Source organism: Bos indicus, chromosome 24 (genome assembly GCF_029378745.1).
Source record: "Bos indicus isolate NIAB-ARS_2022 breed Sahiwal x Tharparkar chromosome 24, NIAB-ARS_B.indTharparkar_mat_pri_1.0, whole genome shotgun sequence".
In the NCBI taxonomy this organism is placed as follows: Eukaryota; Metazoa; Chordata; class Mammalia; order Artiodactyla; family Bovidae; genus Bos; species Bos indicus.
The window spans coordinates 58,767,625-58,780,475 of record NC_091783.1 but is presented as its reverse complement, the minus strand read 5'-3'; the positions used below and the strand labels follow the sequence as shown (position 1 = coordinate 58,780,475).

Here is a 12,851-nt window from a genome sequence, read left to right as displayed (position 1 = left end):
TCTTGTTCTCAGGGTTATTTGGGGCTAACTTGTAAAAGAAGATGACCAAAATGTTACTTTTCTATCATTTTGAAATTGGAAGTTTCTCTCCCTCCCTTCCCTTCCCCTTCTCTCTTGGTTTTGGAAGCAATAGCATCTGCCATTGATTAAGAAGTGGAAGAAAGTGATGAGTTAAAAGAGGAAGGCATCTGGGAAGAGCTGCCTTTGCTGTTTTCCTGCGGTGTTCATAAAGCTGTGACTTAGAACACTTTTATGACCCTAAACCAGGCCTTGTGCTAGGCACCTTTCTTATCTGTAATCCTTGCATTAATTCCATAAAGCAGATTTTATTGTTCTTGTTTTATCTGTGAAGAATCTGAAGCTCAGAAATGAGCTTAAGAAATGAGCTTAAGAGTTTAAGAAATGAGCCCTAAGGTCACACCCCTTGCTCTTTCAAGGTCAGAACCAGAATTGTAAACCAGGCTTGCTTGACTCCAAAGCTATGTCTCCATCCAGCTCAGCACTAATACTCTAAAAAGTACAGTTCTTTTATGTTTTAAAAATCCTGATATATCTGGTCTAAGCCCTTTTGCAAAGAAAACCCCTAGTAAATCTTGGAAAGATTTACTGTTTCACTGGAGCAAGTATTGAAATACACCTTACCTACTAGCCCTGTAATTCTGCAGGCAGTGGCTTTTAAAAAATTTCTTTTCTAGACTCTGGTAACACACAGCAGACAGCTGGATGATGAGATCTCTGTTATCTTCATTTTCCTGATTTAGTTTTTCCTTCCAAAAGCTTTCACACACACTTGGTTGGTGGAATATATTTCTGACTGCACTATTTTTATTTATGAATTTTTTATGTGTGTTAATACTCAGGGGTACCCAGGGGAAGCCTCCACAGACTTTCCTGATTACCAGATGTTGCCCTTTCTATGTAACAACCATCTAATCACCAATTCTCTTGCCAAGAAATGAGAAAAGCATTTTTGCATTTGGAAAACCACACTAGGACACGTGAAGCGTATTAAGAAGGACTGTTTCCCCTGACTCCACATGCACTTTTCCTGTCTGGGTTTGTTTTTCTAAAAGATAAAAACCACACAGCCATGTATGCAGTACAGTTAGATCTGAGAAGTGTCTGCGCTTGCACAAGGAGGTTTCAGTTTGGCCAGCGTAACTTCATCATTACCTGAGTTGTATTGTAAGTAATCTCTGAAATGGTATAACATGTGTGGCCAGTGTTTATCTTGTTATGCTTTGGACTCTTTCATTGTTTAAGTGGTGATTCATGATTTATGGCTGTTTAACATGCAAAATAATGCTGTATTCCCAGGAGCTCTGGGAAAACAGGCGGGTTCAGTGGAGTCTCAGAGCGCTTTCCCTCGAGCAGGAAGAGGGTGTTAGTTAGGCAGTTAAGAAAAAGCAGCCAAGGGGAACTTAGCTCTTCATTGAGCAGGTATTTAAATGAAGTAGTCCATCCTGAAGCTCAGATTTTCTGACAGAGCTCCGTAGCCTTTGGAAAGCATATCAAATCCGTATGTTATTTAATTTCACAAAAAAGCAAATGACAGGTGACCTTGGGCTCCACTGTGTGGATGGTCCCAAGCCCTTGAAGTGCTCAGAAAGGTTAGAGGGCCCCAGTTTAATGTCTTGGATGTAGAAGAAGAGATTATAAGGATTTCATTCATTTGTATGAAGTTTAAAATGCTATAGAACATCTCAGAGGCAATACCTTAGATGTGCCATTTAAGTAGAAACAGACAGACAGAACCGTATCTTTAAATGTGATGTTATACTTGACGTATCAAAAACACATGCTTTGCCCCTGTATCTGACTTTCTCATGAATCACTCAAGTTTCGAATCATCTGGTACACTGCTCTTCCTCTGATGGCTTTCTTTAGGGCAGCCTCAAGGAGTACAGTCAGTAATAACCGTGAGATTTTCTGTTAAACTAGTGTTCTTTTTGGTTGTTAGGATCTTGGACTTTTTAAACCATGGAAAACTAGGTAGTTTAGTTCATAGATTGTAAAGGTAGGTCTTAATACCTCTGTTACAAATAAAATAATCATGAATTGATATCCCATGGACTTCTCTTGTCAAGTAAAGTTATAATTCCATTGGAGATATTAGGAAATTATGTCTAATGAGAAGACTCTAGACATTGCCACAGATCATCTGTATCAGTAAATGACATACACATATGTATTTCTTTTTAACATAAAATATGTTGATGAGAGATTCAAAATAATCTTTATTGAGTGGACCAGTACAGGCAGGCAGATGTACCATTTGTTGGGAGATGGGGTTGGGCTCAGCTGTCTCACTCAAGTCTGCTTTGGGAGTATCCCAGATGTCACTGCTTTTATAACGGAAGCCCACTTCTTTTGCTTTTGAAATAGGATTATCTGCGGAATCTGGGCTGCACGTGAGATGTTGCGAGGAGGAATGAGGTGATATTGTGACCCAGTTAGGCATCAGAATGTTCTCTTAGTAGGTGTGATGTTTATAAATTGTATAAAATAGTTAATAAAAATCTTGTAAACTTTTAAAGCTTGGAGAAGAGATTGCCTAAGCTTCTCCTATGGGTGGTCATTCCCCTAGCAGACCAGTTCACAAAAATGGATCTTACCAGTAAGATTACACTGACTTGTAAAAGTGGAAAATAATGCTGTTATTTTTTACTAAGATGGGATGGAAAAAAATACATTTGAGTCTGTCACATTCTTCTAAAGAGACACAGGGCCTTGTCTAACCTGGTTGAAGGTTTTGACCATTTGATGAAAATGAGAACTTGCTTTGGAATCTAGGTAATGCCTAATTTTCCAAATCAGTGGTCTGCACCCCTGGTTCATACATACAGATGGCATGTCAGCACAGGTGCCATGATGAGTTGCGGGTGATCCAACTCCCAGCTGGTGAAGCGTCTGTAATGTTTTCCCTTTCTGTTCCACCTGGAAGGCATGCTATGCTATGCTAAGTCGCTTCAGTCGTGTCCGACTCTGTGTGACCCCATAGACAACAGCCCACCAGGCTCCCCATCCCTGGGATTCTCCAGGCAAGAACCCTGGAGTGGGTTGCCATTTCCTTCTCCAATGCATGAAAGTGAAAAGTCAAAGTGAAGTTGCTCAGTCGTGTCCAACTCTTAGCGACCCCATGGACTGCAGCCTACCAGGCTCCTCCATCCATGGGATTTTCCAGGCAAGAGTACTGGAGTGGGGTGCCATTGCCTTCTCCACTGGAAGGCATATCCAGATGCAAATGAGGGAGAATGACATTGTGATAAGAATAACCTTGAATCTGATTTATGGCTACAAAGAGTTTTTTCATGGTAGTTTAACCATTATAGTCAACTCAAAATATCTCGGTGCGTTCTTGAGATTGGCGGACTCATAGGACTCTCAATGATTCTTGGACTCTGAATTAACATACGTTGAGTTGGAAGTGGTAAAGGGGAGCATACTTAGAAAGCAGCTGGGAGAGAAGGGAAGGGAAAAGATGGAGGCTGGAGACATGGAGAGCTGAGATTTCCTACTTTTTCATTCATTGCAAGTATATTTTCCTTTATGTCATTGATCATAGTTGCATGTTTGTGTCTAATAATTCCACCCTCTGGGTTGTCTTAAAACTGGCACCATTGATTGTCTTTTTCCTTGAGAATGGGTCACATTTATACATGTTATGTTATTGAGACCCTGCATCCTGATATGCTAGTCCAAAGAGTATTGATATTTTTCTTTTAGCAGTTAACTAGAATAAGTGACCACTATTTGGCCTGTAGAAGCGGCAGCTCAAGTATTCCTTCAGCCCCTTCTGTCTTCAGCTGAGGTGTTCTGGGTCTGCTTCTCACGCACATGGATGGAAGAGTTACCAGAGACTTGGATAGCATTCATACACAGAATTCAGGGCTCTCCTTTCCGGGATCCCTTCTCAAATTCTCATGACTCTGGATGCCAAGTCTTTGTCCTCTGTTTGATCAGGCCAAAAAATACTGCAAGTTCTGTGTTTTTCCCCTCAGACTTTTAGCTTCCACGTGGCATCTGTGATCTGCATACAGGATAAAGCCCTGAAAAGCAGGGAAATTACCCTCTGTCAGTTCCTTGTTGGAAATCTCAGCTCACCTCCTAAATCTGGCTGCTTTTATTTACTCTCCAGAATCATCAGCTAGTTGTTGGCTTCTGATTGCTCCACAGTTGTCAGTTGTTGTCTGCAGAGGAGGTTGGTCTGTTAGGAGGTCACAGTTCCATACCGGAGATGTGATCTCACCACTGGAGATTGCATTTTGAACTGACAGCACCACTTCTAGGGCAGAGATGTAATCTCAGATGTTTATATTAGTAAATGCCTGTCAGCTGCTGTTAAAATTCAGATAATTGGGAATTCTTTGGATACCTTATGTGGTCCACGTCTTTAAAAAGGGGAGGGTTGCACTCAAATAACAGAATGCTTGGGCTCCAGTCCCAGGCTCGATAGTAACTAGCTGCCTAACTATAATAATTATCAATCATTGTGTTATGATTATTCTACTATTATAACCAGCTAATTATTAGCAAGTCATGTGAACCCTTGTCCTGTAGGATGATGTCCTATAACACACTAATCATCTAATATAAATTTCTTGAAGTCTCAGAGTTAATTCACTTCATAGGATGCAAAGGATTAATGCCATATATTAGGTGGGGAAGAGGTGTGGTCATATGGTACTGATAAAATTGTTTCCTTTTATCTCAGACTCCGTCTACTCTGATTTTCCTTTATGCCTCAGTTCATCCTAGGCACAAGTTATTTCATTCAAAACCACTAACTGAAAAGAATATTTTTAATCTAACAGATCACATTTAGAATGTGTTTTTGTTTCTCTCTTAGGAAGAAGTGCTGCAAGGGGTATAAGTTTGTCCTTGGACAGTGCATCCCAGAAGGTATGTGCTAAAAGTCATTGCGTCTTCTCACCTGGTTTATGACTATCACCAGAGGTCTATGAAGTTCAGATGTACTGCACATGACGTATGTGTTATCTGTGCATGCATGTGTAATTTCTCTCTGTTTTTTGGCTTTAAATTCTTCTAATGCCAATTTGATTGTACATGGCAGGCTCTAGCTAAAGCATTACCCAGAATATACACACATACTGAGTAATTCTTATATTTCAGGTTTTGTGTTGTAGAGACTAATTCCCTACATGGCATTTCATGCACAGTTAGAACACACCCATTCTTCCCAACCTCTCTACCTGCTTTCCAGCAGCTAGACTTGAAGCCCCTTCACATAATCATCAGCAAACCCTGCTCAGCCCAGCACTGGAGAGACACAGTGATGTCAGATGGGCCCCAAGCCCTTAAGATGCACACCCTCATGCTGGGTTGTGGATGGCGTGGAAACAGAGATGCCTGGGGTTTAGTCATGCTTCCACATTGCCATATCCATCTGGGCAGCTGTAACAAAAATACCTCAGACTGTGCAGAGACTGGGAAGTCCAAGACAAGGCACTGCAAAAGCCCAGTGTCTGGTGAACCCCCTAGTTCATATACAGCCATCTTCTTGGTGTGTCTTCACATGGTGGAAGGGCCAAGGGAATGCTCTCGAGTCTTTCTTCTAAGGGCACTAATCCCACTTATGAGGGTGTCACCCTTCTGATATAATAATCTCCCAAAGGCCTGTACCTCCTAATATACCTTGACATCATGGAATTAGGATTTCAACATGAATTTCAAGAGGACACAAACATTCAGTCCATAATACACATCCTGCTAGCCATGACCTTGGGCATATGACTTTCTAAAACTTAAGTTTTTGCAGAAAATGCTAATTCTTGACTTGTGGTGGTTTTAAGAGTATTACCACATGTAAACTATTTGGAACAGAGGCTGACTCGGTGCTTGATAAATTGTGGTTGCTGCTATCACTGATAACTGCAATATGCATAATAGAGACATATATATTGCAGGGGGGGAGGTGCACATAGCCCCAAAGACCAGGATGGTCACAGGTGGTCTCAAGAAGGAGAGGAGATTGGAGTTAGGTTATGAGGAAGGCAGGACTTGGACAAGTAGGAGAAAGAATTGCAAAGGATTCCAGACAGAACGCTGACATGGAAAACACTAAGAACTGTGGGGAGAGCCTGTGATTAGTTTGCCAGCACTGGGCTGGGCTGGGGACAGGTGACTAGGTGATGTGAAATGGTTTGCTTCATTGTTGGCCAAGAATCCAGGTCGCTTTAGAGGACTTGGAGCCCAGCCAAGCTAATTACATTGCATTATCTCATAGGGAGCAATTTTTTTATCAGTTAGAGTTCAATGAATCCTTCTTGTTTATTGCCCTGTTTTGCAGAAGAGTTCATTAAACCATAGCTGCTGACTCTGAGAAAGCTGCTTTGGGAAGGTTTGTTAGGAAATTTCTTCATGTATTTTGGTTTATGTAGGTCTCTCCAAGACAGAAATTCTCACTGCCAGCTAGTTTTGTCAGAGCTTGGTGGGGGAAAAAAACCACAAAAGTCAAAATAATTGGGTTCTTTTATAAGCAGCTTCTCTCTGTCACCAGCTGAGTCCTTTATATTTCAATTTGGTAGATATGGAAAGAAAATTAAGTCTTGGCCCATCAGTTTGAGATCTCAGTTAGAGACCTTGCCCAACCTGATGAAAAACACATTACATGGATACCACACGCTTCGAGTTTCTTTAAAGAATAGGTGTTGTGGTTTCTAACATCTAAGCCTAAAACCAGTCTCCCTCACTCTACAGTAAGACATTATCAGCACCCAGGATTAATTTAATTTAGAACTGAGTATTTCCAGGAAAAGTTGTCCGAGTGCTGAAAGTTGCTTTGCCACAACTAGCTCTCTGTTCCATCGCTTTTCACTGGAACATTTTTTAAAGTTGATTTGTTTTCCTCTGTGGGAATAAGTCAGTGTGTGTTTGTTTGTGTTTATCACTAAAGAAATCTTTAATCATAAAGTTTTCTGTTTCCAAAGAATGCGAAGTGTAGGATTTCAGAAGAGATGGTGTATTAGTCACGATTCTCCAAAGAAACAGAGAGATTTATTTTAAGGAATTGGCTCATGAGATTATAGAGGCATGCAAGTCCAAAATCTGCAGACTAGACCAGCAGGCTGGAGGTCTAGGGAAGAGTTACAGTTTGAGTCTGAAGGCCAGCTGCTGGCAGAAGTCCCTCTCTATCAATGGAGGGCCATCGTTTTTTTAATTTAGGCCTTCAGTTGATTGGATGAGACCCACCCACAGTAGGGGCAATCTGCTTTACTCAACATCTACTGATTTAAATGTTAATCTCATTAAAAAAAAAAAAAAAAAAAACTCCACAGAAACTTATAGAAAAATGACCAGATATTTCAGCACTGTGGCCTAGCCAGATTAACACTTAAAATTAGCCATCACAGATAGTAAAAGGAGACTAGAATTTCTAAACAAATATTCTAGGGAGGAGAAGCTGCAATTTTAAAAGTGCCGTTGCCTCACATTTGTTTAAGTTTCAGCAGCTGTGTCTGTGGGCCAAATGTGGCCCACCACTTGTGTTTGTAAATAAAGCTTTATTAAAACACAGACATACCCATGTACTTAAATATTGTCTATGGCTACCTTTGCCCTACAACAGCAGAGTTGAGTAGCTGCAACAAAGGCCTGCCTGCAAAACCAAAAGTATTATCTGGCCCCTTTACAGAAAAAGTTTGCCAACCCCTGCTATAAGTGTTTTCTACATCGGCCAGATGATAGGCTAATCAAACTTGTTCTGGTTCAACAATTACTAATTGAGCACAAACTGTAGGAAGAAAATAGTGCTGGTTACTCCAGGGAAGACAGTCCCTGTCAGATATCCAGACAGTCAATCATAATAGTAGTAAAAGAAGCTAAAGAACAGGTAAAGCTTTTACTTACTGCATCGCCCAATTTAATCTTCCTTAAAGCAGCATGAAGCTGGTCTTAACGTTATCCCTGTTTTGCAGGTAAGGAAGCTGAGGCTTAAAGACCTCAGGATCACAGAGAGGGTGGCAGGTGGGGAGGGTTGGCTCCAGACCTTGTGCTTCTCCTCACCCTGCAGTGTGCCTCCTAAAATAGAGCCCTGCACACAGCGGGCCCCCAGCAGATATGGCAGAGCAGATCCAGTCTTGTGTGATCGGTTATACAGACACTAGACTCTGTGGAGGACTTCAAGAAGTCTTCTTAAAGAAGTGACATTTGAACTCGATAGGGTAGGCACAGTAATGAAATGCTGAGAGTAAGAGCAGAGGGTTGATTGGACATTATAGAGGCTGAAAACAGAACACACAAAAGTGTCAGGGTAAGAAGATGAAAGTGAAAGAGGAGAGTGAAAAAGTGGTGTGATAACTCAACATTCAGAAAACTAAGATCATGGCATCCGGTCCCATCACTTCATGGCAAATAGATGGGGAAACAATGGAAACAGTGACAGGCTTTATTTTTCTGGGCTCCAAAATCACTGCAGATGGTGACTGCAGCCATGGAATTAAAAGATGCTTACTCCTTGAGAGGAAAGTTATGACCAACCTAGACATCATATTAAAAAGCAGAGACATTACTTTGCCAACAAAGGTCCGGCTAGTCAAGGCCATGGTTTTTCCAGTGGTCATGTACAGATGTGAGAGTTGGACTATAAAGAAAGCTGAGCACCAAAGAATTGATGCTTTTGAACTGTGGTGTTGGAGAAGACTCTTGAGAGTCCTATGGACTGCAAGGAGATCCAACTAGTCAATCCTAAAGGAAATCAGTCCTGAATATTCACTGGAAGGACTGATGCCAAAGCCAAAGCTCCAGTACTTTGGCCACCTGTTGGGAAGAACTGACTCACTGGAAAAGACCCTGATGCTGGGAAAGATTGAGGGCAGGAGAAGAAGGGGACAACAGAGGATGAGATGGTTGGATGGCATCACTGACTCAATGGACATAAGTTTGAGTAAACTCTGGGACTTGGTGATGGACAGGGAAGCTGGGCATGCTGCAGTCCATGGGGTCACAAAGAGTTGGACACAACTGAGCGACTGAACTGAAGAAGCCATGGGTGTGATAAGGGATAATGAGGAAGAGAATATATTCCTTATTGAAGCATAAGGAATTCATTGATGAGTCTTAAGGTTGAAAGTGTTGGTCTCGGGGATAGAATACCAGACTTCAAATGCAAGAGTGAGCCATTTATATGTAATGTTAGTGAGCATAGTTTACAGGCTTTTTGAGCTAGGTGCTGACACACACAGAGCTATGCTTTCAGAATAGTACAGGCCTGGTGCTGTTACACAGAATGGATTTAAGGGGGAAGAGTCTTGAGGATTTACAAGGGAGGCTCTGAAGATCGGAGAAGGGTAACAAGAGAAACAGAACCAGTGAAAATAGAGAAATTGTAGCAATAAAGCTACATGGCAGAAAGCTGGTAGTCGCTGGAAAATCAGCATTAAAAAGGGAAAGTTGAATAAATTCACTAATCTTGCCACCTCCAGAAATCCTGCAAAATAGGTCAGGGGAAAGGTGTATCGTGGAGACCAGGGGGTTCACAAAAGACACATGAACCCAGAAATACAAAGGAAGAGGAGAGAACAGCAACACAGTTTTGGAACCTGGAGAGCAAAGAGGCTGTAGCGCAGGCCAAGCTGAATCCTTAACCAGCATCTAGGCAAACCAAGGAACAACCCAACCGACACCGAAACAAATAGCAGTCAGAGAAGCTAAAAGTTTCCTGAAACAGAGGTCCCAGAAAGTGGAAAATTATGTCAGAGCAGGAAAATTGACTGAAAATCTGTTTAAGAAGAACTCAGACTCCCAGAACTTGTCTTCCATTCCACTGAGATGAAATATTGCCCCTTCCAAGACCAGCAAAAGACCAGAGATGCTGATAATTTTGAGAGGGTACCCAGAAGGTCCTGGGACTGCAGGGTACCAGTCAGAGATGGAGGCAGGGCTCTGATGCTGAAAATGGAAGGGTTTATTTAGTAAAGGATTGCTTACACGTTAAATGTTGAAACCCTCAGCCTTCTTCTCCCCATGAGTTCCAAGATCAGGATTTACTTATCAGGTAAGGACTTGGAAATGTCTCTCTGGACATTCTGAAAAACGCAGGGGAAAGTCCTAAAGAAACTAACATTGAAATGTACCAGCCAAATCATTTAAATGAAGCCCAATGTTTACAAAATCTGCTGCATGCACAAAGCTTCTGCTTGGCCAATTTTGTAGTCTTCTATTTAGCTAGTTTTGTAGCTTCACTTCCATTTAGCTATAACTTTTTTGTTTTTTCAGTTATTCTATTTAACCATGAATCAGTTACAGCAGATGTCCAAACAGGATCACCACTCATTGGAGGGAAATCTACAATAAGAAACATACAGTGGCGGGGGTTGGGGGGAGTCTTAGAGAAAACACCACGCAGAAAGAAGAAGACTTCAAAGTAACTACAGTTTATATGTCATTGAGATACAAAAAGGGTATAGCGTCCGTGGGACTAGAACATGGTGTTATTAAAAAGGAACATTGAAAGAAGAGATAGAGAATTCTCAGAGATTAAAAACCTGATAAAACGAGAATGGGTGAGGGCTTGGGAGATGAGATAGAGCCTGAAGAAAAAACAGATCGAGGGAATACAAAATAGTAAAAGACAAACTGTGAGAATATTAGAGGACCAGTTCAGGGCATCCAACATCCAAATGATTGAGTTCCACATAGAACAGAGGAAGAAGGGAGAAATCATTAAAGAGTAAATCAAGAAAAATTCTCTAGAATTGAAGGACAGGAATTTCTAGATTTAAAAACACCTGCCAAAAATTGAAGCCGTTCCACATAAAGACATCATTGTGAGATATGAACACCCCGGAGCAAAAAGAAAATACTAACTAAAGGAGAAAAAAATGAGATTCATTCAAAAGATCAAGAATTAGAATCTCACAGGATATAACAGCCTGTCTGAAAGCTAGATGACAATGGAGCGTTTCCTTCAAAATTCTGAGGTAGTTTTCCAAGCCTAGAATTGTATACAGACTAGCTATAAGGGTTGAAAAAAAGGCATTTTTAGGCACACATGATTTCAAAACATCATGAAAAACACTGGGCTGGAGGAAGCATAAGCTGGAATCAAGATTGCCAGGAGAAATATCAATAACCTCAGATATGCAGATGACACCACCCTTATGGCAGAAAGGGAAGAAGAACTAAAGAGCCTCTTGGTGAAAGTGAAAGAGGAGAGTGAAAAAGTTGGCTTAAAGCTCAACATTCAGAAAACTAAGATCATGGCATCCGGTCCCGTCACTTCATGGCAAATAGATGGGGAAACAGTGGTTGACTTTATTTTTGTGGGCTCCAAAATCACTGCAGATGGTGACTGCAGCCATGAAATTAAAAGATGCTTACTCCTTGGAAGGAAAGTTATGACCAACCTAGACAGCATATTAAAAAGCAGAGACATTGCCAACAAAGGTCCATCTAGTCAAGGCCATGGTTTTTCCAGTGGTCATGTATGCATGTGAGAGTTGGACTATAAAGAAAGCTGAGCACCAAAGAATTGATGCTTTTGAACTGTGGTGTTGGAGAAGACTCTTGAGAGTCCCTTGGACTGCAAGGAGATCCAACCAGTCCATCGTAAAAGAAATCAGTCCTGAATATTCATTGGAAGGACTGATGCTGAAGCCGAAGCTCCTTTGGCCACCTGTTGGGAAGAACTGACTCACTAGAAAAGACCCTGATGCTTGGAAAGATTGAGGGCAGGAGAAGAAGGGGATGACAGAGGATGAGATGATTGGATGGCATCACCGACTCGATGGACATGGGTTTGGGTGGACTCTGGGAGTTGGTGATGGACAGGGAGGCCTGGCGTGCTGCGGTTCATGGGGTCGCAAAGCGTCAGACATGACTGAGTGACTGAACTGAACTGATTTCAAAACTTAAGACCCTCCTCAGTCTGTCTCCCTCACACCCACCTCACTCCCCAGCCGTTCTCAATACTTAATAATGTATACACGTATTTTAGATTCTTTTCTATTATAGATTATTACAAGATTCTGCATATAGCTCCCTTTGCTACACAGTGCCTCCTGCGTGTTTACTTTGTATGTGGTCATGGGTGCTGTTAACCCCACACTCCTGATTTACCCCTCCTCCTCTTTCCTCTTTGATAACCACAAGCTTGTTTTCTATGCCTGGAAGTCTGTTTCCATTTTGTAAATTTGTCTTAATTTTTAGATTCCACACATAAGTGATATGTCTTTCTCTGTCTGACTTCACTTAGTAAGATGTTCTCTGGGTCCATCCATGTTCCTGCAAATGGAATTATTCCATTCACTTTTGTGGCTGAGTAATATTCCATTGCATGTACGTACCACATCTTCTTTCCCCGTCCCTCTGTTGATGGGCACTTAGGGTGCTTCCGTGTCCTGGCTGTTGTAAACAGCGCTGTGAGCATTGAGGTGCCCGTTGCTGTTCAGTCGCGTGTCCAACTGTGACCCCATGGACTGCAGGCTTCCCTGTCCTGTGCCATTTCCAGGAGTTAGCTCAAACTCATATCTGCTGAGTCAGTGATGCCATCCAACCATCTCATCCTCTGTCATCCCCTTCTCCTCCTGCCTTCAATCTTTCCCAGGATCAGGGTCTTTTCCAGTGAGTCAGCTCTTCGCATCTGGTGGCCAAGGTATTGGAGTTTCAGCTTTGGCATCAGTCCTTCCAATGAATATTCAGAGCTGATTTCCTTAAGGATGGACTGGTTGAATCTCCTTGAAGTCCAAGGGAGTCTCAAGAGTCTTCTCCAACACCACAGTTCAAAAGCATCAATTCTTCAGTGCTCAGCTTTCTTTATAGTCCAACTCTCACATGCATACATGACCACTGGAAAAACCATAGCCTTGACTAGACGGACCTTTGTTGGCAAA

The 12,851-nt window shown here is 41.8% G+C and overlaps 1 protein-coding gene across 1 annotated transcript in view; it reads left to right on the top strand.

Annotated features, from left to right (window-relative positions):
- CCBE1 (collagen and calcium binding EGF domains 1) overlaps nt 1-12,851 on the top strand; it is a 237,387-nt gene that overhangs the window by 184,243 nt on the left and 40,293 nt on the right. Inside the window, exon 3 of the mRNA XM_070779130.1 lies at nt 4,850-4,902. Within this exon, the coding sequence (XP_070635231.1) occupies nt 4,850-4,902 (53 nt within the window). The remainder of the gene's footprint in view (nt 1-4,849; nt 4,903-12,851) is intronic.